This window comes from Pithys albifrons, chromosome 1, assembly GCF_047495875.1.
Source record: "Pithys albifrons albifrons isolate INPA30051 chromosome 1, PitAlb_v1, whole genome shotgun sequence".
In the NCBI taxonomy this organism is placed as follows: domain Eukaryota; kingdom Metazoa; phylum Chordata; class Aves; order Passeriformes; family Thamnophilidae; genus Pithys; species Pithys albifrons.
This window is the reverse complement of record NC_092458.1, coordinates 84,822,923-84,844,558: the sequence shown is the minus strand read 5'-3', so window position 1 is coordinate 84,844,558 and position 21,636 is coordinate 84,822,923. Positions and strand designations below refer to the sequence as shown.

General features: G+C 42.2%; 1 protein-coding gene and 1 pseudogene across 1 annotated transcript in view; one reads left to right on the top strand and one right to left on the bottom strand.

The window, feature by feature from the left end:
- Window positions 1-16,986, bottom strand: part of GUCY2F (guanylate cyclase 2F, retinal) — a 43,890-nt gene extending 26,904 nt beyond the window's left edge. The window contains exons 1-8 of the mRNA XM_071571769.1: window positions 16,248-16,986; window positions 15,219-15,520; window positions 13,363-13,717; window positions 8,673-8,757; window positions 3,159-3,255; window positions 2,562-2,696; window positions 1,199-1,279; window positions 17-193 (exon numbers count right to left, since the gene is read on the bottom strand). Coding sequence (XP_071427870.1) covers window positions 17-193; window positions 1,199-1,279; window positions 2,562-2,696; window positions 3,159-3,255; window positions 8,673-8,757; window positions 13,363-13,717; window positions 15,219-15,520; window positions 16,248-16,986 — 1,971 coding nt within the window. The remainder of the gene's footprint in view (window positions 1-16; window positions 194-1,198; window positions 1,280-2,561; window positions 2,697-3,158; window positions 3,256-8,672; window positions 8,758-13,362; window positions 13,718-15,218; window positions 15,521-16,247) is intronic.
- Window positions 16,987-20,721: 3,735 nt separating this feature from the next.
- LOC139681196 (5S ribosomal RNA) lies at window positions 20,722-20,837 on the top strand (annotated as a pseudogene).
- The last annotated feature ends 799 nt before the right edge of the window (window positions 20,838-21,636 follow it).

Genomic DNA, 21,636 nt, shown 5'->3' with positions numbered 1-21,636 from the left:
GGAGCAATGGATTTACTTTAATTAGATCCATCACAAGAGAGGACTTGAACATCCAGTCCAGTTTCATATCTTCATTTCTCAGCAAGTCCTCCAGGCTTCCTCGGGAGCAGTACTCTGTCACTATGGCAAAGATGCCACAGTCAGAGAAAAAGCCCAGGAACAGATTCACATTTTCATGGCGTAGATCTTTCATCTGAAACAAGACAGTGAATTAGAGAGACAAAGTCAGCCAGCCATCTGCTCAGAAGCTCCTTGATATCATTAGATGTCCTTATCACTTTTGTACTTCCAAGCAGCCTCTCATACAAGGAGGGGGAAGCAAACAACGCTTTTGATGCTTATTTTCAGCTACTTAGTGCTCTTTTCAAGCTTTGTTTTTCTTTGTCTATCCATTAAGTCAAGGAAAGCAAGATAGCAAAAGCAAACTGAACAAAAATTTGTTCTCTTTTTAGACAAGTCAGTTTGAATCTTTCACTAGGCCAAAACGGCTTTGCTAGGGTAGATTGAGTTCTGCAGGTGTCATCTTGTTCTGGGTCTTGTCTGATCTGGAAAGCAGTAACATACCTAGGGAATCCAAAGTTATCCATCAACAGTGCCTTTGGAGACATGCCCTGTTAAATTTGTTGTATTTATATGCATAAAAATGCCACTGCTATGTTAGCAATAGCTGTCAAAATCTAATGGCCTTGGATCTGGAAAATAAATGTGTTTTCTTGTCATTTAGTAATAATAACAAAATTGAAGACTAAAATTAAAGTGCTAACAGGCATCTTAAGTGGAGACTCAAATACCAGAGAAATGTAAAACTGCATCTGTGTCACCCTGTCAACATAGAACACACAAAAATGCCTAGCAGTGCCTCACGCTGCATAGGGATGAGTTCCCCCAAAGCACTCTGCCTTTGCAGGCAAGGTCACTTGGAGGATTCATTGTGCATTTAGCATTGTACCAGCTTTAAAGTGGCAGGTCCTGAGTGGGGTTTTGCAAACTGCTAACTATGACATATGGATCATTGGCAAGTTTGTCAGATGCAGTCATGCATGCTCCATTCTACCAGATTTCACTGGACAAGACTCATTGACAACCATGACACATGTTTCAATGGATAAACAGGAAACAAGGAGAATAAGAACACTCTGATACCACAAAACACCCCTGGGAAACCTTCCCTCCACATCTCTTCAGCCCCTGTTCCTACCTTCCTTAAGATGCCAGTGGAGCTTTGCCTCAGGTTATGAATTGTTCCCATCTCAAATTTTTTCAGCCACACCCAGTCTCCCTGTCCACAATCACAGAATCACAGAATGAGTAAGGGTGCAAGAAACCACTAATGGACCATCTAGTCCAATGTCCATGTTCAAGCATATTCATCCTAGAGCACATTGCACAGGACTGTGTCCAGATGGTTCTTGAATATCTCCAGTGAGGGAGACTCCACAAACTTTCTGGACAACCTCTTCCAGTGCTCAGTAAACTACAGATGAAAGAAGTTCATCCTCATATTCAGATGGAATTTCCTGTGAAACAGTTTCTACCTGTTTTCTCTTATTCTATTGCTCAGCACCACCAAGAAGGGCCTGGATTCATCCTCTTGATGCCCTCCCTTCAGATATTTGTATAAATTGATGAGGTCCCCTCTCTGTCATCTATTCTCAAACCTCAACAAGTTCAACTCCCTCAGCCTTTCCTTGTAACAGAGATGTTCCAGTCCCCTAATCACAATACGAGTAGGTGAATGAGAGAGCAAGTCTCTGAGCAACAGCTAGCATTGGGATCTAGGTCTGAATTTCAGATGGTTCATTTTCAAAGTGGTTAGGGATTTTTAGTGTTCTTGGCAGTAGATTCTCTCTACACTGCACCCAAAATAGAATATAAACACAAATCCTCAAAAGAGGGCTGAGGCAGGACTCCCACTTGGATTAGAACTTCATGTCTGGAAAGGGTGTTAGTATCTGATAAAAATGATAAATGGATTAAATAAGAAAGCAACTCTGGACAGATCTTTTTTTGTCATTAATGATGGACCCAGTATATCTTGCTCCTCTTCAGATAAAGTTACCATGCCATTTTTTCAAAACCCTGTATTTTCAGGAAAGAACTGGTAAATAGTGTGAATTTTTGTGGCTATTGCCTCTGCCCAAGTCCTAGTGGCACAAAGGGAAATTTGGGAGTCTTTATTTGTGTATTTGTATCCCATCTTGTAAGAAAGTTCCTTATTAGAGATGTCACCAGCTAAAGACTATCTTGTAAGAAAGGTTCTTCATGGTGCCTTTAGGTGGTGACTTCTCTAACAGGGACCAGACCAACATCAATATGGATACTGAATATCATCATTCCACATGACTCCAAGTGTCAGGGTGAGGGTTGGGGTAGAGTACCCCAGCCTTTACTTACCTTAAACACTGTTAAGTCCATGCTTGGGATTAACTTATTTTCATGCTTAAGGTCTGCTCACAGAATTCCCATTCTGGGACCTACAGTACTGTAGCCCAAGACTTTCTCACCTGAGCAGTTCAGTAAATAGAAGCAGTGGAAGGAGGTTGCACAAAGTCCCTACCTACCTCATACAAAGCCACATTGGACGTTTCATGGGTGGCAACTGTGCTTTTCAGGGAAGAGGAACAGGTTACAGATTTTAGGCTCTTGCTGTTGACAGCTATGCTGTTTGCATCAGTCAGACTGTCCAAGGTCAGCCTCTGGAAGGCAAGGAAAGCAGGTACAAGACAGCTACAACCTTTAGATATGAACCTCAGAATTCTGGATAAGGAAATCATGAGATCATTCCCCAGGAGCACTGGATAGGAGCCAGCGCTGACTGGGTTCCCAATATGTTTGAGTGCAGACACTTTATTGTAGAGGGTAAGATTTATCTCTATGGACATGCACTGTGGTACACCATCCAACCTCAAGAACAAAGAATAAGCCCTGGAAGTTATAATAAACACAATCAAGACTACTATTTTATATCCTCATAAAAGCTCTGACACCTAATCTGAGACTCAAAACCACTCAGCATATGGGAAATTTTCTGATATGCAGGGGAAAATTACATGGAGAGGTGAATGACCTTCCCAAAGTTTCATCAATATGAAAATACCAGACAGCAAACCTGTTTTAGAATGTTTCATCATATTACTTTCATGAGTAGAAGAACTTACCTTTCTATGTAGCTCTGGGTTGATGAAGATGAGGTCATCCAGTGTCAGTATTATCTTGTTTGGACCCTTGAAAAGCTGGTTGTTCAAGATACTCTGTCTGAAAAATTTGGAGGGTCATAGTTACAATTTTTAGTTAGGTAACCAGTTTGCACCACCTCTGAATTCCCCACATCTGTCTTCCTGCAGTATCAGACTCCATCTGCAGTACTGCATCCAGCTCTGGGACCCCCAACATAAGAAGGTCATGGACCTGTTGGAGCAGGTCCAGAGAAGGCCACAAAGATGATCAGAGGGCAGGAGCACCTCTCCTGTGGTGACAGACTGAAAGAGTTGTGGTTGCTCAGCCTGGAGAAGAGAAGGCTCCAGGGAGATCTTAGAGCCCCTTAAGGGCTGGAGAGGAATTTTGAACAAAGGCATGGAATGACAGGATAAGGGGGAATGGCTTCAAATTAAAAGAGGGCAGGTTAGGTTAGATATTAGGAAAAAATTCTTTACTGTCAGGGTGATGAGACCCTGGTACAGGTTGCCCAGAGAAGCTGTGGCTGCCCCATCCCTGGAAGTGTTCAAGGCCAGGTTGGATGGGGCTCCAGGCAACCTGATCTGGTGGAAGGTGTTCTTGCCTACAGCATAGGTATTGGAACTAGATGGTCTTTAAGACCTAAAATGGTGTGGCAATGGTGAAGGCAGCGGACAAATCACAGTGCCTTGTGTTGGACTGAAATCCCCTGAGTCAAGATTTATTAATTTCACAGACTACAAAAGCTATCACCTCAAAAGGTCTCTTCACAAAGAGACAACTCGATTTAATCTGATTACAAATATTAACCGGCTGTGTAGGTAATGCATATTTTGTTTTGCTTGGTTTTATTTGTCATATCCCAAATCATACTCCATGAGGAGATAAAAATAGGTTTCATTAATTCAACTGGTCTAGCTGGTGAACAAACCTCTCTCAGGCACACTAGCCTTTCCTGGGAACCGAAGCTGAATTGTGGGTAATTTATAAAAGCTGCCTGGACACAAGTTACTGTCAAAATATACTGTCTGAGTCTCTATATTGTTGCATCATGTGGTATGAAGCACAGACTAAGCAAGCTTATAGACAGGGAAAAGCTACATGGGATGAGAAGTATGGCACGTGAAATCACCTCATCATTTTCAACCCACTGTTTCAAAGGACATCAAGGTCTCACACAGAGCACAAAGCAGACTATGTCTATTAGACAGTCAAAAACTCCACAAGCAGGAGCAGAGTAGGGAAAGCTCTCCATTGCCCTCAGTGTCACTCTTTTATTTAAGGAACTTTGTTAACACTACAGCAGATGTTAGATCTGCACTCTTCTGTGGCTAACTCTGCCACAGAAGGACTCCATTAGTAAAATACCCCCACATCACCACAGTTCACTTTTCCACTCCATGTACCACTTTGGGCATTTTAGAAGAGCATAGACAGCTTCCTGGAGCTCAGAGCCTTGACTGTGTAACCACAGGCTTTATAATCTTTCTTTAACCACACTCTCCCAAGCCACCTAAGTTACATATTAATGCAAAAAACTTATCACTTATGTATCTTTCACTGGTCTACTTGAAAAACCTTGCTTGATCAATCACATCCTTTCCCATAAGCATGGAAGAAAGCATCCCTCTGCCAAAATTTGAGCACAGAGAGTAAAATGACTCATTTGAGGTCATGCAGCAGATCCCTGGCGGAGCTAAGACCAGAGCTTCCACATTTAAACTCAGACCATGCAGTGGTTTAAATTTAGTTCCAGACATGTTCTTTCCTAATAAAAATTATTGTCTGGGTCATGCTGGACTTTTTTCTTCCCTTGCAGATGGCAATGCCTCTTTACTCATGACTGAGCCTTCCCAAGCACAGCCTGGTACTTGTGGAAGAGCTTACAAACAGAGTAGGTAGAAAGATTGTCTTTTATTTACTTAATTGTAGAGGCTGGTAGCCAGGAAATAGAGCCAGGTTTTAAAGTGTGGGTGGATAGAAGCAACCTCCTCAATGCCTGCAATTATATCAGAAGCAGCTGTATGCTGAAAGTGGGGGAGCTGTTTGGGGTGTTGCTTGCTGGGTGGCCTTGTATCTTCTGGGTTCAGAGGGATGACTCAGCAGTGCAGAAAAAACATGTTTGGGAATTACGTGAGAGCAAAGCTTGATAGAACAATCTAGGAACCCTGCTCTGCTGAACACATTGCTGCTGCATAAATATCCCTTCTAATTTCAGTCTCTTTTCACGCTAATTTTAGTCATGTAGACATCAATAATTAAAGACAGACTACTCCATGGGCCACACTGTCCTTTGCCAAAGAGCAACCTATAGCTTCTGGACCAACCAAAAATTCTGGCTTATTGCTACCCTGGATAGAGAGTCGAGACACAAGTGTGACCTATGAAATTATTTGAAACTGTTGTTTTCCCAGAAGATTACTGCATTTGCTCCAAAGATCCCATCCCCAGACCAACATATGTTGTCCTAGTTCAGAAGCTAGGACCAGTTTATCACTGTGTAGGTGTGACCAATGCTGTGTATACACCCTCTATGTCATTTCTCATAAACTGTTAACAATGGACCATTTACAGCAGCTGCCCAGGGCACACCCGACCCCTCAGGGTGTAAGATGGGTGTTAAAGAAGCCTGTGAGATAGGAGCTCTGATAACTTCCCTCCAGGGAGTCAGTGGCACCTTCACACCCAGCCTGAGGGGTCATGTCTGCTAATGGGCCGTCAACGATTACAAAAATACCCCATGACTCACAGTCAGATCACCCATTGTGGAAGTCCCCGCCCTGGGGGAGGTACTGGGTATTCCCACCTGAACCTGAGGGGATATAATCTTGGGGTTTGAGGACTTCTGGGACCACTCATCAGATCCAGAGGAGGACCAGAACCTCGACAGGAGAAGACCACCACTCTCGACCAGACTGCAACCATCATCTGCACCAAGAGGGGGTTTTTTCCCCTTCCTTTTACTTTGGACTCAAGGGAGCCATGTGAGTCTCAGTACAGGGGCCAACAAGTACCATTCTGTTTGTGCCTGAAGGTACTGGGTTATACTTCTGGGTTTTGTGGGTTACAACCAATTTCCCTTTTTATCATTGCATTTATTGTAATATTTTTATTAAATTGTAACTCTGACTTATAATTTCTTTTGTGTTGGGTTCATTTCTCCTGCTGGTTTACCTTTAAACCAGCACACATACAACAGGAATGATCAAGGAGCTAAACTCCAGTTCAAAAGAAAGAATGAATCAGCTTGATAATAAAGAGGTATTTTAAATATGTGCTCCAAACCCTCTCCAGAGGTATTTTCTTTCTCTTTAGTACATGGAGAAAATACAGAGAGTCAGCCTTGCATGTTTCATAGGAAATATGATTATATTAGACACAGGCAAGAATGACCTGGAGTAGGAAAAAGATTTGATCTTCACCCTCATATTCTCATAGCAGATTCCTGTCTTTGGTTCATATGTAATCCTTTGCACTTCCAAAGGGATAGTCATGTTTCTAATGCTTCAGACCCATCATCCAACTAATGCTTAGGCAAACTGCAATCTTCTGCCACACCTGGACTGGATCAAGAGTAAAATGGGTTCTCCTGAGACTGCACACACAACCAATGCCCACACTGCTCAAGCCACAGCCACCTAATAAAGTTGCATTGGTTTTGTGTAGCAAGGTTTTGGTAGTGGGGGGGGGCTATAGGAGTTGCTTCTGTGAGAAACTGCTAGAACCTTTTCTCTTGTATGGAGAGGATTCCCCTCAGCAACAGCCCATCAGCAACAGTGGTAGTACCTCTGGGATAAGGCATTGAAGAAGGAAAAAACACCAAAAACTGAGCAACTTAAGCCAGAGACAGGAGTGAGAATATGTGAGAGAAACAGCCTTGCAGGTACCAGGATAAAGGAGGAAAGAGAGGAAGGAGATGCTCCAGGTGACAGAGCAGAGAATCCCCTGCAGCCCATGGTAGAGACCTTGGTGAGGCAGGGTATTCCTCTGCAGCCCATAAAGGATCACACGCCAGAGCAGGGGGATGTCCAAAGAAGTCTGTGACCCACCCTGTGGGAGGCCTGCAGTGGACTAGACTTGTGGCGGACCTGGAGACCCATGGAGAGAAGAGCACATGCTGGAGCAGGTTTTCTGGCAGGACTCTAGACCCTGTGGGGGACCTATGCTGGAGCAGCCTGTTCCTGAAGGACTGCAGCCCAGGGAAAGGGACCCATGCAGAAGCAGTTCATGAAGAACTGCAACCCACGAGAAGGACTCATATTATACATGTTCACAGAATACTGTCTCCTGTGGATGGTACCCCACACTGGAACAGGGGAAGGGTATGAGAAGTCCTTCCTCTGAGGAAGAAGAGCAGCAGAGACCACATGTCACAAACTGACCACAGTTCCCATTCCCTGGCCCCTTTGCCCCTAATGGAGAAAATGGAGAGAATTTGGGAGTAAACTGAAACCTGAGAAGAAGAGAGAGGTGGAGAGGTGTTTTAATATTTGGTTTTATTTCTTATGATCCTACTCTGATTTGATTGGTAGTAAATTTAATTTCCCAAAGTCAAGTCCATTTTGGCCATTGTGGTAATTGGTGAATGACCTCTTCCTGCCCTTATGTTGACCCACAATTCTTTTTTTGTATTTTCTTTCCCCTATCCAGCTGAGGAAGGGAGAGATAGAGTGGCTTTGGTGGCATGTAGTCAGGGTCAACCCACCATAAGTGTGAAGAGATATGTGGCTGGAGAGCAAAGAGCACAATCAAACCTGCTTTGTGTACATGGTCTAAACTGCTGGCTAAAACACAAGCCTCCCACAGAAGTTAAAAGTGGCACCAACTCAAATACGTTTGAACTCAACATGAGCCAGTAGTGTGCCCAGATGGCTAAGAAGGTCAATGGCATCCTGGCCTGTATCAGGAATAGTGTGGCCAGCAGGACCAGGGATGTAATTCTTCCTCTCTATTCGACACTGGTGAGGCTGCACCTCAACTCTTGTGTCCAGTTCCGGGCCTCTCAGTTTAAGGAGGATATTTTGGTGCTGGAGCAGGTCCAGAGAAGGACAACAAGGCTGGTGAAGGGTCTGAAGCACAAGTCCTGTGCAGAGTAGCTGAGAGAGCTGGGATTGTTTAACCTGGAGAAGAGGAGGCTCAGGGGAGACCTCATCACTCTACAACTACCTGAAAGGAAGGAGTAGCCAGGTGAGTATTGGTCTCTTTCCCAGGCAACCAGCAGTAGGACAAGAAGACACAGTCTTAAGCTACACCAGGGGAAGTTTAGGTTAAACATTAGGAAGAACATCTTCATATGAAAGGGTGACTGGGCATTGGAACAGGCTGCCCAGGGAGGTGGTGGAGTCACTGTCTCTAGAGGTGTTTAAGAAAAGATTGGAGGTGGCACTCAGTGCCATGGTCTAGTAGGTAGGCTGGTGTTAGGTCAAAGGTTGGTCTCGATGATCTCAGAGGTCTTTTCCAACCTAGTTGATTCTGATTCTATGTGCTTCAAATCTCACCTGATGAGAGAAGCCAGGCCGACAGCACACAATATCAGAGCAAGTATCAGCATTACTCCCAACATAATGACTGCAGGCTCAATCCCTGTGAAAAGAGGGGAAAAGAATCAGTGAATTAGAAAGCCATTTTGATTTAGGCAATATTATTAAAAATGTCATTATCAGACCATTAGATTACAAAGTCAAATATGCAGCCAGGAGAATGCCAGAAGAAAATTTTTATGCAATGTTAATTTGTGAATACACAAATACTTACTGACACTGTTTACATGAGATTGCAACTACTATAATTATTTATTTCCATGCACTTTTTTTTTCTAAATCAAACCTAGCACCCTGAATCAGTGGAAAAATAGTTTTTCTTCAAGTAAATATAGATTAGACTCATTGGAAAGTATTACATTTTAGAGAAAGCTTCTGCAAAGTTCATTACTTTTACAATTTGATGTATTTCTCTCCAGGAACTGAAACAGTGAAAAGTCTTTATCATATGGTACCAAACTGAGGGCCAGTGTGAGTCACTGGTCCATTTGGAATTTTCCATTCTCTGTTAAATAAAGCAGAAGAGTAGGAGCAGAAGGCTGATGTTCTCCTAAACGCGTCCATCGTCAGAAAGTACTGGAGACAGATACTTTGCTTGAGTGTGTTTACTAGAGAGCCAAGTGCAGCTGACATGAGCAGATGAGCTGAATTCCAGTGGGAGTTGTTTGCTAAGTCTGTCTGTCCTGCTTTCTGATTTTTCTATTTTATTCTCTTTGTATTCAGAGATTGATAAACACAAACAAACATGGAGAAATTTGGGTTGATACAAGGTTCATCATTGTCACACTTGTATCTATATCACAGGCCTATCTGCAAGCATTGAAACCTAGAGCTTCCCAGTGAAAGCTGAAGGCATTTTTGAAAATTGGTGTCCATTTCAGAAGAGACAGAGTACTTTAGCTGAAATTTTCCTGCTTCAACCTAGATTCCCAGTTCCTTATTGTCCTCACATATTTACAGGAATGGGTTCCCGACAGAAGCTGTGGCTGCTCCATCCCTAGAAGTGTTCAAGATCAGGCTTAATGGGGCTTCGAGCAATCTGATCTAGTGGGGGGTTGGACTAGATGACCTTGAAAGGTCCCTCCCAATCCAAACCATTTTATGATTCTAGTGAAAGCTGTTCCTACCCATAAAGGGAGGTTCGAACTTGGTAATATTTGAAAATCTTTTCCAACACAAACCATTCTGTGATTCTATGATGTTATGATTCTATAAAAGAAGTCACTCTGTTTTCATGCTCTGGACTGGATCTAGCCCTGGATACCTTCATCTGAGAGAAATCCATGCACCACAGAGTGTATGGTTCACACCCATTTCTCCACTTTGCAGACAGTGTGGATTTAGAGCAAGGTATCACTTCACCAAGGTGCAACGGAGACACAGACAGCTTTGTCCAGAAGGTGCTGACCTTAAACACAGGAAAGAGCAAAACCACACCAAGCTGGCTTGGAGGACACTCTTTGTTCTTCATGCATGGACAAAGTCAGATTGTTGTGGTCCCCATACGAGAAGGTGACAGCAACCCAAAGCTCATCCCAGGCAGGCAAGGGAGCTGCTAAAATGTCTCTCTGAATGGACTGATATTAATTCAAAGCTAGAAGACATCACATAAAGGTCTTGAACAATGCTAAATACATGGAACAGGAGGGACTGGATCAGCTTAGAGGCACACTTGCAGTAAACCGAGTGCTCTGCTCACCTGCTAAGAAACTTGGTTTTAAAGAGAGTGAGCTTTGAATAGCCCAGCCACAGGGCTCTCTGGATTGGTTTTCTTGCTGGACAAACCAGTGATGAAGATATGAAAGTCTCACATCTCTTCATGGCCTTCTAACATTTCCAAAGAGAATCTCTAACCAAGACCACAATGTGGTAGGAATAGTTTGGAGTTTGTAAATGCTGTCTTTTGTATTCAATTGGGTTTTTCACTGGTCCTGTCTCCTAAACTTCCTCATGTAGCCCCCAAAGACTACTGTCTGAACAAATCTCCTTTTGTTGAGAAAGACTCCAAGAGAAATGATTTTGTTTCTTATCATTGCATAGAATAACCTACTAGTTCTAGGCCATTCTTTAGAGAACCCTAATGCAATGTGGTACTTGAAAAGCAGTTCAGAAAACCAAGGAATATCAAAGGGTTTCTCCCTGATCATGTCCCTTGCTGAAGTGGAGGAATAGTTTCACATCATTACAGATGTGAAGACTTCTCCTCAGCTGGCAAACATCCAAAGTCCATTCAATTTCACTCACTGAAACAGCATTTGATAAGATGAGAATGAGAGCTAGTCAGAGCACATTCCTTGAAGTGAATGAGACACTGAAAGGACAAGAGAAGGAAAACGTAAACACCCAGATAAACAAACCCTGAGGAATGGGAGATAGGGAAGGCACTACAAAGACCAGAAAGCTCATGTCAGTGATAAATGGGGCATTGCAAGAACCATGCAAAGCTCTGAGGAAGCTCAAACAGAACTTTTTAACTAATCAGAAGTGAAAGCAAGGTTTTCATGAGCTCATGGGAAACAGCAAGCTTAGAGCATACTTGAGGGAACTTGTGGGAGTCATTAGGGGATTCTTTAAGGGAGCTGTGGGACTATGTGAAACTTCTTATAGGATCTTTAGCTGAAGAGGCAAAAATGGGGAAAGGGAAGGATGGAGTGGATTGGGAATGGTCAGGTATGGGAGAGGATGGAGATGTTGGTTATGCATAACCATGTTGAGCATTTTTTCCAGCCAAACCCTGTACCTGATCATCACAATCTTTCTTACCTTCTTCTTAACCCTTATTCCTTTTTTCCTGGATGAGTGCTGTCTGACTGCATGTGATGTTTACAGACTTTGCATTAAGCTAACAGGTAAGATAAGTCCTGCAGCCTGCAACCCATGAGAGACTGGAGGCAGCTCCTACAGAGACTGAAAGGTTTGAGAGCTGGCTGTGAGGGACTTTAGGTTTGGACCATCTACCAGAGGATGCATTTGTAAGTCTGCAGGAATTGGGACTGTGAGATCTGGTGGCAAGCTTGAAGCCTAATTATGTGGTGCATAAGAACAGGATCATCCCATTTATGTTACCCATGTATGGGTACGCAGCAATACCTGTTATGGGTGTGGTGCCTATAAGCACACAGCTCTCCTGTATGCGTTACCCTGTCAGTGAGTGGCTGTGTCTGTAGAGAGTGTGTGTGTGTGTGTGTGTGTGTGTGTGTATGTGTGCCCATGTACTGGGAACACCAACTCAGCCCCTCTCCTGGTTAAGCTGGAGTTAGGAACCACAGCAGTCTGACAGTTTCACATCCAAACCCTCTCCAACTCTAACTTCATACAAAAGCCAGAGGGAGGCCTGGATTTATTTCTAGTCATAAAATTCAGTCTCTAAAATATTAGTAATAATAAAAAAGTACTGTTTCTCTGACAAATGCCTAGAGCTTTCCGCTTTTGTAAAGGTGTGAACATAAAATCAGATCTTTTCAAAAATCAGTGGGACTTTTTCATAGACTGCAAAGGGATGGTAATTGCTACATCCTTCCTAGTGGAAGTCCAAAATTAGATATATGACAGTATTATATTTATCTCTTCTATAGCTTGCCAGTTGCTGTAAGATCAATATATCTTCAATTTTCATAGAGTGATACTGATTTAAACCAGCTATGGCTGGGCAAGGGGAATGTTTTCCTCAGCTACTGAAAGAAGTATTCTGTAAGTGTGGTTAATTTTGTCATTTTGTCTGTTTAAGTCATATCCTAGAGCAGTAGGTGTAAATGCTTAGTGTGATGAGTAAATATGTCAAGAGGAGGCTAAGTATCCTATCCTAGGATTTTGGCTTCCCTGTAAATTTTGAAACTGCACTAGAGTTGCCTCAAATAAAAAACAATAAGTAAAACCAGTGCGTAAGCTTACAAGCCCAGGAAGCAGCACAGATATCTCTGCCTCCAAGCCTTCAATAAATACCTCTGTTGTCTACAGTAACTCAGATTATTCTGTGTAATGATTATAATTTTTTCTTGAAGATGTGAGCTCTGTTGTCCTTAAAGCCACAACTGGATAAAAAAAGCTGGAGTCAACAGAAGAGATGGTGAGGGCATCTGCTGTTGTGCAGGTCTTAGGCTGTCTGCAAGGCAAATCCTCTTAGTGTCCTGTCCCTCGGAAGGACAGGGACACAGTGTTGGGTGGAGTCTCTGGTATATAATGGTTACTATTAAAATAGGTAGATGTTGACTGTTAGAAAGTCCTTTCGAGCACACCACAGTGCAAACAACCTAATTGGCCCAGGGAAGTGGTGGGATTCATGTCCCTGGAATTGCTCAAAAAATATGTAGATGTGGTGTTCAGGGATATGGTTTACTGGTGGGCCTGAAAGTGCTGGGTTAATGGTTGGACTCAATGCTCTTAAAGGTCTTTTCCCACTGTAATGATTCTTTGATTCTATGACCTAAGAAGCAATAAGAGAATCTTGTCGATCAATAGTAGTATCTCTGCATATGATTCCCATTACAAACAGCATGATGACTGGGCATTAGTATAATAATATCTTGAATTTAGACTTTTCTTGTTTGGGAACTATAATTTAAAGGGGTAACTACCTGGAGTGAGAGAAAAGATGAAAGAAATGAGACTCAATGCCATTTGATCCTTTTGTTCGGTGTTTTTTCCTTACCTTCAGTGCAGAGAACATCTGGATCAAACCAACAGCTGGAGTCTGGCTTGGGTGGAACTTCATTGGGAAAGTGAATGGCCTGGCCTAGAGACACTACAGAGTCTGAAGACAAGTCCAGCATGTGGGTTGGGAAAAGCTGGTTCCCATGACCATCTGTGTCCAGTATCACATAGTTGCTCAGCCCCTTCCCACAGCTGTCTGTCTCCACCCGGTGACTAAATCCAGGAAAACTGATGTTTTTGGTGTGCTCAGCTATGTTAGCTCCTGAGGCTCTGATTCCATTCCTCCGAGCGCTGTCTATAGCCATTGCCATGAAGTAAATAGCATCATAGATTGTTCCAAAGAGTGGAGAAACCTAAAAATATATGGAGAAATTGAAGTCAGGATGTACTGCTCCTAACCTCTAGTTTGAGATTTGTGGTAAAATATTGTCCCACTGGCTAATTTGTAAACTCAAGTACTGAGATACTTGAACATTAAGGCTCACAGAGTAAGGGTTTGAAGAATCTTAGGTCAGAGGTAGTTCTGGATCGACTCAATATATGCATGACTTGGAATGTCTGTCTCTTCTTATGGCTGCTTCCCAGAATACAATTTCAAAATATTTTTTAAATTATGCAAAATTGCTTTAGGATGGGAAAAGTCAAGACTCTGAGCCTGATGTTCAGCTGAAATATACCATAACCTGCCTCAAAACACTACTCTAAAGCATCTTCTACAAACAGAAGTTTAATGTCAGAGGCTTGCCTCCCTCCCTTGCCCAGACAGAAAAAGTGACATGCTGAAAGGATCAGTCTTCGCTATCAGAACACTATTCTTTCCTGAAATGTAAAAGTCCCAAAGTGGAGCCACAGCAAACTTGTTTTCTCTGGTGGCAGAGACTTTTCTCTGTGCATTGCTCCCTTCCCTGCCAGACTTGATTTAGGAACCTTTAACACAAATGTTGACTTTTGTAATCACATGGTCATTCATAGGTGGTAGGTGAAGAGATTTATAGCCATTTGCCTTTGAGAAAAATGAGGAGTGCTGTTGGTAGCCACAGAATTTGACATTTGTGGTGGGATTTATTGATCAGATGTAGATATCTACAATGAAGAACCTGAAATTCAATATAGTTGACCTAGGCTCTCATAATAGTGAAGAGAAGGAAATGAATGCTTTCATGGCATGATTCATCTCCTTCTAAAGTAAACATTATGCCTTAAATCATGTCTCGAAAGTACTTGTAATTTTTTGAAAGGTCATAGGGAGATTTGAAGATTAGCTCAGCTGAATGCATCTCTTCACCAGTATGACATTCCCCAATTCTTCTTGTAAATATCTACAAGGTAGCAACTGATTTGGTTTTTAACAGGCTACAGGTGACATTTAGATAATTATGCTGACAAGAAATAATTTTGACTGTAGAGCTAAGAAGAATGAGGCAGCAAGGATCTTAAGCATTTCCCTCTAGATTCACTCAGTATTTTATTAGTCTGTCTCATCCTCTCACATTCTCAGGCATATGGACATCTTATTTTCATCTCTTACAAACTCCATTGATTTTATCCACCTTAAGAAACACCTTTTCTTCTTGAGCCTATAGCAAACCAAATCTGAAATGCTCAGAGACACAAACCCTTTCTCTGAAATTTCCAGCATGATTATGTAAATTGAACCAACTGAGTTATGCCAGGCAGCTGAGAGAAATTATTTTTCCAAATTAATGGAGACCATATTCAAATTTCACCATATTTTTCTCAAAATGAAAGCGTGCAGTATAGGTTGACTCTCCCTTATACTTTCTCCATAACTATTGTTTGTCTCATACCTTCTGTAGACAGGTCCCAGAAAAGCCCGAGAAAAAGAATATTTACCTGTGTGACTTGCAAATCCCTGGTTATTTCACCACTTTCTTTAGCCTCCCTGAATGCATCATAGAAAGTCTTTTCTCCAGACTCCAGTGTGATAGTCAGCACAGCATCATATGCTTCCTGGAGCTTGCTGTCATTGTCAAAGACATTGAATGAGTTGTTTTGGTAAGGAAGACTGTACAGTAAAGTGTCATATGGAACAAAGATGTATCTTCCATCTGCTAGTCCCATTTCCAGAGCTTTTGTGAGTAAGGTGGCTTGTTCCTTCCCTCCGATGAGAACAGAATGCATGCACAGGAGTATAACTGGAACATAAGGACAGAAGAGTGTGTTGTTAACCTATTTTGGGTTTTCAACATAAAATAGTTCCCTCTCCCTCCCCATTCAACAAAAGAGCTTTCTGAATTACTCTCTCAGGTCAAGTTCCAATGTTATGTGCTGAGGAAACTGGGAGCCACACCCATTTTTTTCAGTCTCTGGAGGTTTGCAGCACCTAGTAAGGAAGGTTGTAAGTACACATTTCTGGAGCTGTAAAGAAGAAGAAGTGGAGAGAAATTTTGACAGAAGTGAGGCATGGGTTAGCATGATGGGTAGTTGTGGTCACTGTTGTCATTGACCATGAAACTCAAGCATTCTCTCTGCATGCCCTAAGCTGACGGACACCACGCTGTTTTAAGCAATGCCCAACCTCCACACGTGCACCCTTTCACCAAATATACAAATTTCAGGTTAGACACTGTGTTGTGTTTAAACCTCTGGTTCATGCTTGACTGTCCCAAAGTCTGTGTCTTTACCTGCAAAATGCCATGTGGTCAATGTCCCTATGTCTGGTGGGGAGATATGAAATATAGGTCTCATATGTGAAGCCCTGACTCTATTAAGATCAGAGCTAAAATTCTGCTTGACTTAAATTACTTCAAATTTTCATTCTCCAAACTATGTCCATTGGATAACATTGCAGTCCTACTCTGGAGAAAATTTTTTTTTTAATTTTTAAAATTTAAAAAAAATAATGAGACTCAAAGCACTTACTTTTAATGTCATTAACTTCTTTAATCTTGTTCCAGGTCTCTTCAATGCCTTTTTCTCCTTTATGCACAGATGTAACAATGCCTACAGGTAGCCCCTGTTTCCTGAGTGTAGTTGCTAACTCATTGGCTGTGTACATCCAAATATCATCATGGGACGCAATGATGCCAACATGAGCCCAGTTAAAATATTTCATTACTGTAAACAAAACTTGTGTTGGAGAGGGCAGAGTCCTTGCAAATGCAGGGTGAGGGATGGTGGAATCCAGCTTATAATTGATGCACATCCATGAGAAGACAGCTTTATTCCAGTTTTCCCCTAAATGTGTAGCCACCTCACAGAAACCAGGGTTGAGAGGGCCTATGAAAGCTGAGGAAAGCTTTCCAAAGTCAATGAATCTAACCAGAGCTCTTGGTGTCTCACATTCTTCTTGCAGGATCACATAGTCCATCCTGTGGCCAAGATCTAGTGAAGGATCTTGGCTTATTCGTCCCACGGCTAATCTGGCAGCCACATGGGGAAAGGCTTTTGAAAAGAGGGGATCACAGTTCCATGGTCCAAGTAGTCCAATTTTAAAGACAGAACAATGTGCTGTAGAGCAAAGTAGGATTATCCCAAAAAGCAGCCACCAGAGAGTCCGGAAAAATATCTTGCATGAATTTCCAGTGTTGAAGTGATGCAATCTAGCATGCCTCAACAGCACCCAGAAGAAGCTGTTGGGACACCGTAGGAGAAATGACATTGTTTTACAGGTGGGTAGATCTGCACCAAGTTCTTCAGGAAGCCAGGCAATGCTTTACCAGATGCTGGAAGGAAAGCAGATTACATACACCTTCCAACATATGTATTTGTTCAACAGACGTAGGTACAGTTGAGTCAGCCCGAGTTGCACAACAGTTCTCAAGGCACAGGTCTACAGGAAGCCAAAACCATGCACAGACACATGGACATGCATCACACAGCCCACCTCACCAAGCAGAAAAATGTCCAATCAGTGTCAGACCTGCCATAACTCTTAAATGCACACTTATATAAACATTTTAATATGCTTTGCAATATATTCTGACACTAGGCAGCGAAGAATGAGTCTGCTTTGTTTACAGCAGTAAGCACAACTTATGGATATACTGTGGTTTTGGTTCTTAGAAAAGATAATTCCAAAATTACACAAACATCCATATAAGAGAATAAAAAGGTGAAACACACTAAGCCATCAATTTTGCCAAAAATCTTCATTAAGTTTTGAATATGAATTAGAACTCATACAAACACAAATACACACACACACACACAGACATACACATATAGACCCTTATATTCATATACTTAGGGATAACTGCATTGATTCTAAAACTTTCTGAAGAAGTTTTTCAAGGGCAACTCATAGCAGTCTCTTAAACCTAGCAAATGAAAGGTGGATAAACAGGTAATCAGAAAATGAGGGGAAAGGAGGATTATGATCTGAATTTAGATAAAGAACTGCTAAATAAGTGTCAGTTTAAAAGCTTTGTGTACACTCTTGACTTAAAATACTCTTGATTGAATACAAGGAGTCATAGGGGGTTTTTTGGAATAGCTATCTAACCCTTCATGGCCAGGCATAGAAATAGCAAAGCCAAAACAGGTTCCCCACTATCTGCAGTGTACTCCACCGCTGAAAAACACTTTGTTGATCCCAGCAAGTTTGTGCCATAAAAATAGAAGGCCCCTTACACCAGCTTACCTGTTCATTACCAGAAAAGTGTTTTTATCCTGGATCCTCAGCCACCAAGATATGCAACACAGAGCACCACAATGCAGCGTGTGCTGTAGATGCATCCGCCGGTCCTCTAACCTGATGGAGGGAGACCTCCAGAAGGAGCCACCCACAGCAGAGCAGCTTCTCACCAGTGTCAGGGGCTATCCTTGTATGTGGGTACCACCGTAAGGATAGATGTTGCACAGTTAGCTTCTCCTGCCTTGGTGCCCACCTCCGTCAACTTCTTGTGCGCATGATCCACTCCAGCTTGGTGGGTGCTCTGGGACCCTCTATGCCTTGTCAAAGGTTCCTATGTCCCTTTTGGTGAGGGCCATCCTTCTCTCGAGGATTTCACAACTTGGACTATAACCTCCCAGGCCCTTAGTTCCTTGATGAAGGTCTTGCAGATGTCCAAGGCTGCCTCACACTGAACTGTCTCAGTGCAGAGATGTACTCCTATCTAACTTAGCAATTGTAGGGATGGCATCTTAAAGCTCTGCCCTTGGATTATTGGGATTTAGCTCCTGGGATCTGCTGCTGCAGAACAGCTCCTTAAGTCTCTGCACCTCAGCAGAGCTGGCTCTTCTTCTGCCTTAGAAGCAACTGAGACAGGAGCTATTTTAGGTGTAGGGTAAGTGGAATATTAGATTTTTAGCTTTACCATTCTGCTGATATGTTATGATCCCCTTTTCCCTGGTTTTCCATTGTACCTATCATGACACGGAGCTTTTTATACTTACATCAAAGCCTTCTTGGGGTTGGACTAGATGACTTTTAAAGGTTTCTTCCATTATAAACTAATCTATGATTCTATGATTCTTGGTTATTTGTCTGGGTCCTCTAGATACTGGCCTAGAGCTGAGCCCTCCAATGAACCACACTCAAACACCCTCCCCAGTGGACCTGGCAATAAAACTGACATCCTAGGAAGACTGGAAGTGTCTCCATGTCTGTCCTAGCTAGGAAGCTCCTTACAATAACTAGGCTGAGGTCAGAAGACCAACATTTGTGGTCTAGAGGGAGTAATTTGTGATTCAACCTTTTAGCAGTATTAATTTCAAGTACATCATATGAATTATACACACCTCACTGGTGTGCGTTCAGGAGCAATTCTACATGACTAATGATTGAGGGAAGTCCCAGGGTCCTTCAGATGCAGAGGGGAGAGCATCTCTCTCCATTAATTTCATCCGTTTCCTCCCATTCATTCATTTCCTTGCACAGCCCAGATCCGGGAAGGTTCCTGGACATGTGCTTCATTGAATACTGTTACAGCTCAAGATAGTCATCAGGGATTATCAAATAGCTTCATATTTGGAAAGTGCCTAAAATACACTGTAATGTCAAGCCTAAACTCAGAACACTGCTTTGTATGCTACTAGTGCATTAGGTTTTAACACTAGATTTTACTCAAAAAATTAAATAAAGTTATTCCAGTTAGGAGTCTCATTTTTTTTCTTTGAACACAAAAAAATGATTTATCCATATATTGATACACCTATATCTCTATCCACGTATATTATACTCATTGCTGTCTCATTTCTTTCAGTTTCGATGGTACAGCTGCACAATTTAATTCCACTTCAGGTCAGCAGTCTCAAAGTCTCCTGGAGTAGCTGCAAAACTCCAGTGACTCACTTCTAGGGGATGTTTTCAGCATTGAAACCTAATCTCTTCAAAAATACGTGGTCAGGCACACAGTAAGGAAAGATTAAAAAGTAATCTTGGCAGTCTATTAATTAGTGTAATTACTCTGCCCTTAATAATTCATATATTACCATAGCCAAGTGGGTGGAAAACCTTTATTGCTGTCTCACTTTTTTTCTGCTTCTTGTTTGCCAGTGAGTGAAAAGAGACTTCTTCTATCAAGTAATAACTGTGGCAGTTATTCATTCTCCAGTGGAAAAGCTGTTTTCCCCAAATGGCTCTGCCACAACTCTACCATGCTCAGGGTGTCCAGAATTGGGGCTAACACTCCTACTTCTGTAAAACAGGCTCAGGTCCTGACACTGCCTGATTGGTTACACTAATAAAAAACCAAGGCAAATCTATCAGCTGAAGGGGAAGAAAAAGTTATTTAAGTAATCGATCTGGCTGAAATTAACATTAAAGTCCAAAACCTTGCCTATGTCTCCAAACCTTGCTTTTTTTCTCACATCTACAGCTCATCATTACTGCAACAAGCACACTACAGAGGAAAGATTTCTTTTGCAATGCTGCATTACTTGCATACCATCAGATTAATTCCCAGCATTCTTCAATACTCACTGAAGTGAGTAACATAACATTTCCCTTGAGACAGTTAAGCCACAGCTGCATCTCTTTGCTTTTCATTTTTAGAGCAGGAGAGGGTGCTCTAATCTCTCAGTTTGACCTTCCACATCAGCCTGGCCAAGCCGCCTCCCAGGAGCTGCTGCTGCTCTAAGGTCATCCAGCACTCTAGAAATAAAATGTTTTGCAATGAATTAGACCAGAGGGTACCTCTGAATAAAACTGATTCCTCTGGAAAACCTCTGATGTCAGCAAGGAGAGGCAGGAAAAAACTTGACTCCTGTTCTGCTCTCCCTGCAGGAAAGGCTCATACCTACACTGATTTTAGAAAAAAATGAGAGAGAACAACATGTCATTGGTCACATTAGCCCTTCTTCACATCCTCCGAGCCTTAATTAGAAGCTGCAGCCTTGGAGGATCTACCAGGTTCCTACGTCTGTTATTCTAACTGTTAATTACACTCATGTCAACTATGGCTATGCCACCCTGATGCCCGATTTCATCTGACCTCAGAAGCTAAGCAGGGTCAGGCCTGGTTAGTACTTGGATGGGAGACTTCCTGGGAATACTGGGGGCTGTAGGTTCTAGTCCTGAGGACTTCACTGTCACCGTCCAAGCTCGCTCAGCTGTGGCAGATGAACCTTAGGAGTTAAAGGGTGGGGCCAGTTCTGCACACGCTGTGCCTCACCTAAAAAATCCACTGTGCAGGCTGGAAGGACATACCCATGTGGGTAGAGCCCCTCCCAAAATCTTTGTTCGCAAAGCCTAACCGTGATAATAATGAATTATCCCCAACATTTAAAATACCCACCTAACGTCTAATGTGTCTGGCTTCAGCTCCCTGCCACTGCCACTCATTCTGCCTTTGCCTGAGAAACAAAAGAAACAGGGAGTATAAAAAATATCGCCTCCCTGTAGACCATTTGCACACTATAATTAGCTGACATCCTAGTCATCATCTGAGCAAAATAAATAAACATCTCGTTAAGACTTTTGCCATAGAGAATGCTTTCAGATTCCATCCTTGCAATACTCTTTTAACACCCTTTTGAAATTTTCTTTCTTTTTGTTACATTAAAAACAGTTTCCATTAGCGAGCCTCTGTCCTTAATGGTGAATATAGGGATGATGGCATCTTTTATCACCTATTTGATTTTTCTCCACATTAATTCTATAGCTTGGATGTACACAGTTGCAGAGCCACTGTTTTTAAGCCCTTCTCTGCTCTCCTTAATACAAACATCTGCCTTGGAAGTGTGGTATGAATTCTTTGTTCCTAGATGGTTACAAACCCATCTGGTTTAGTTGGTGTTTTTAAAATATTTTCATTTAGTGAGAGGTCCACACCAATTTGCAAGGTACACGAATAATGATTTTTCTATT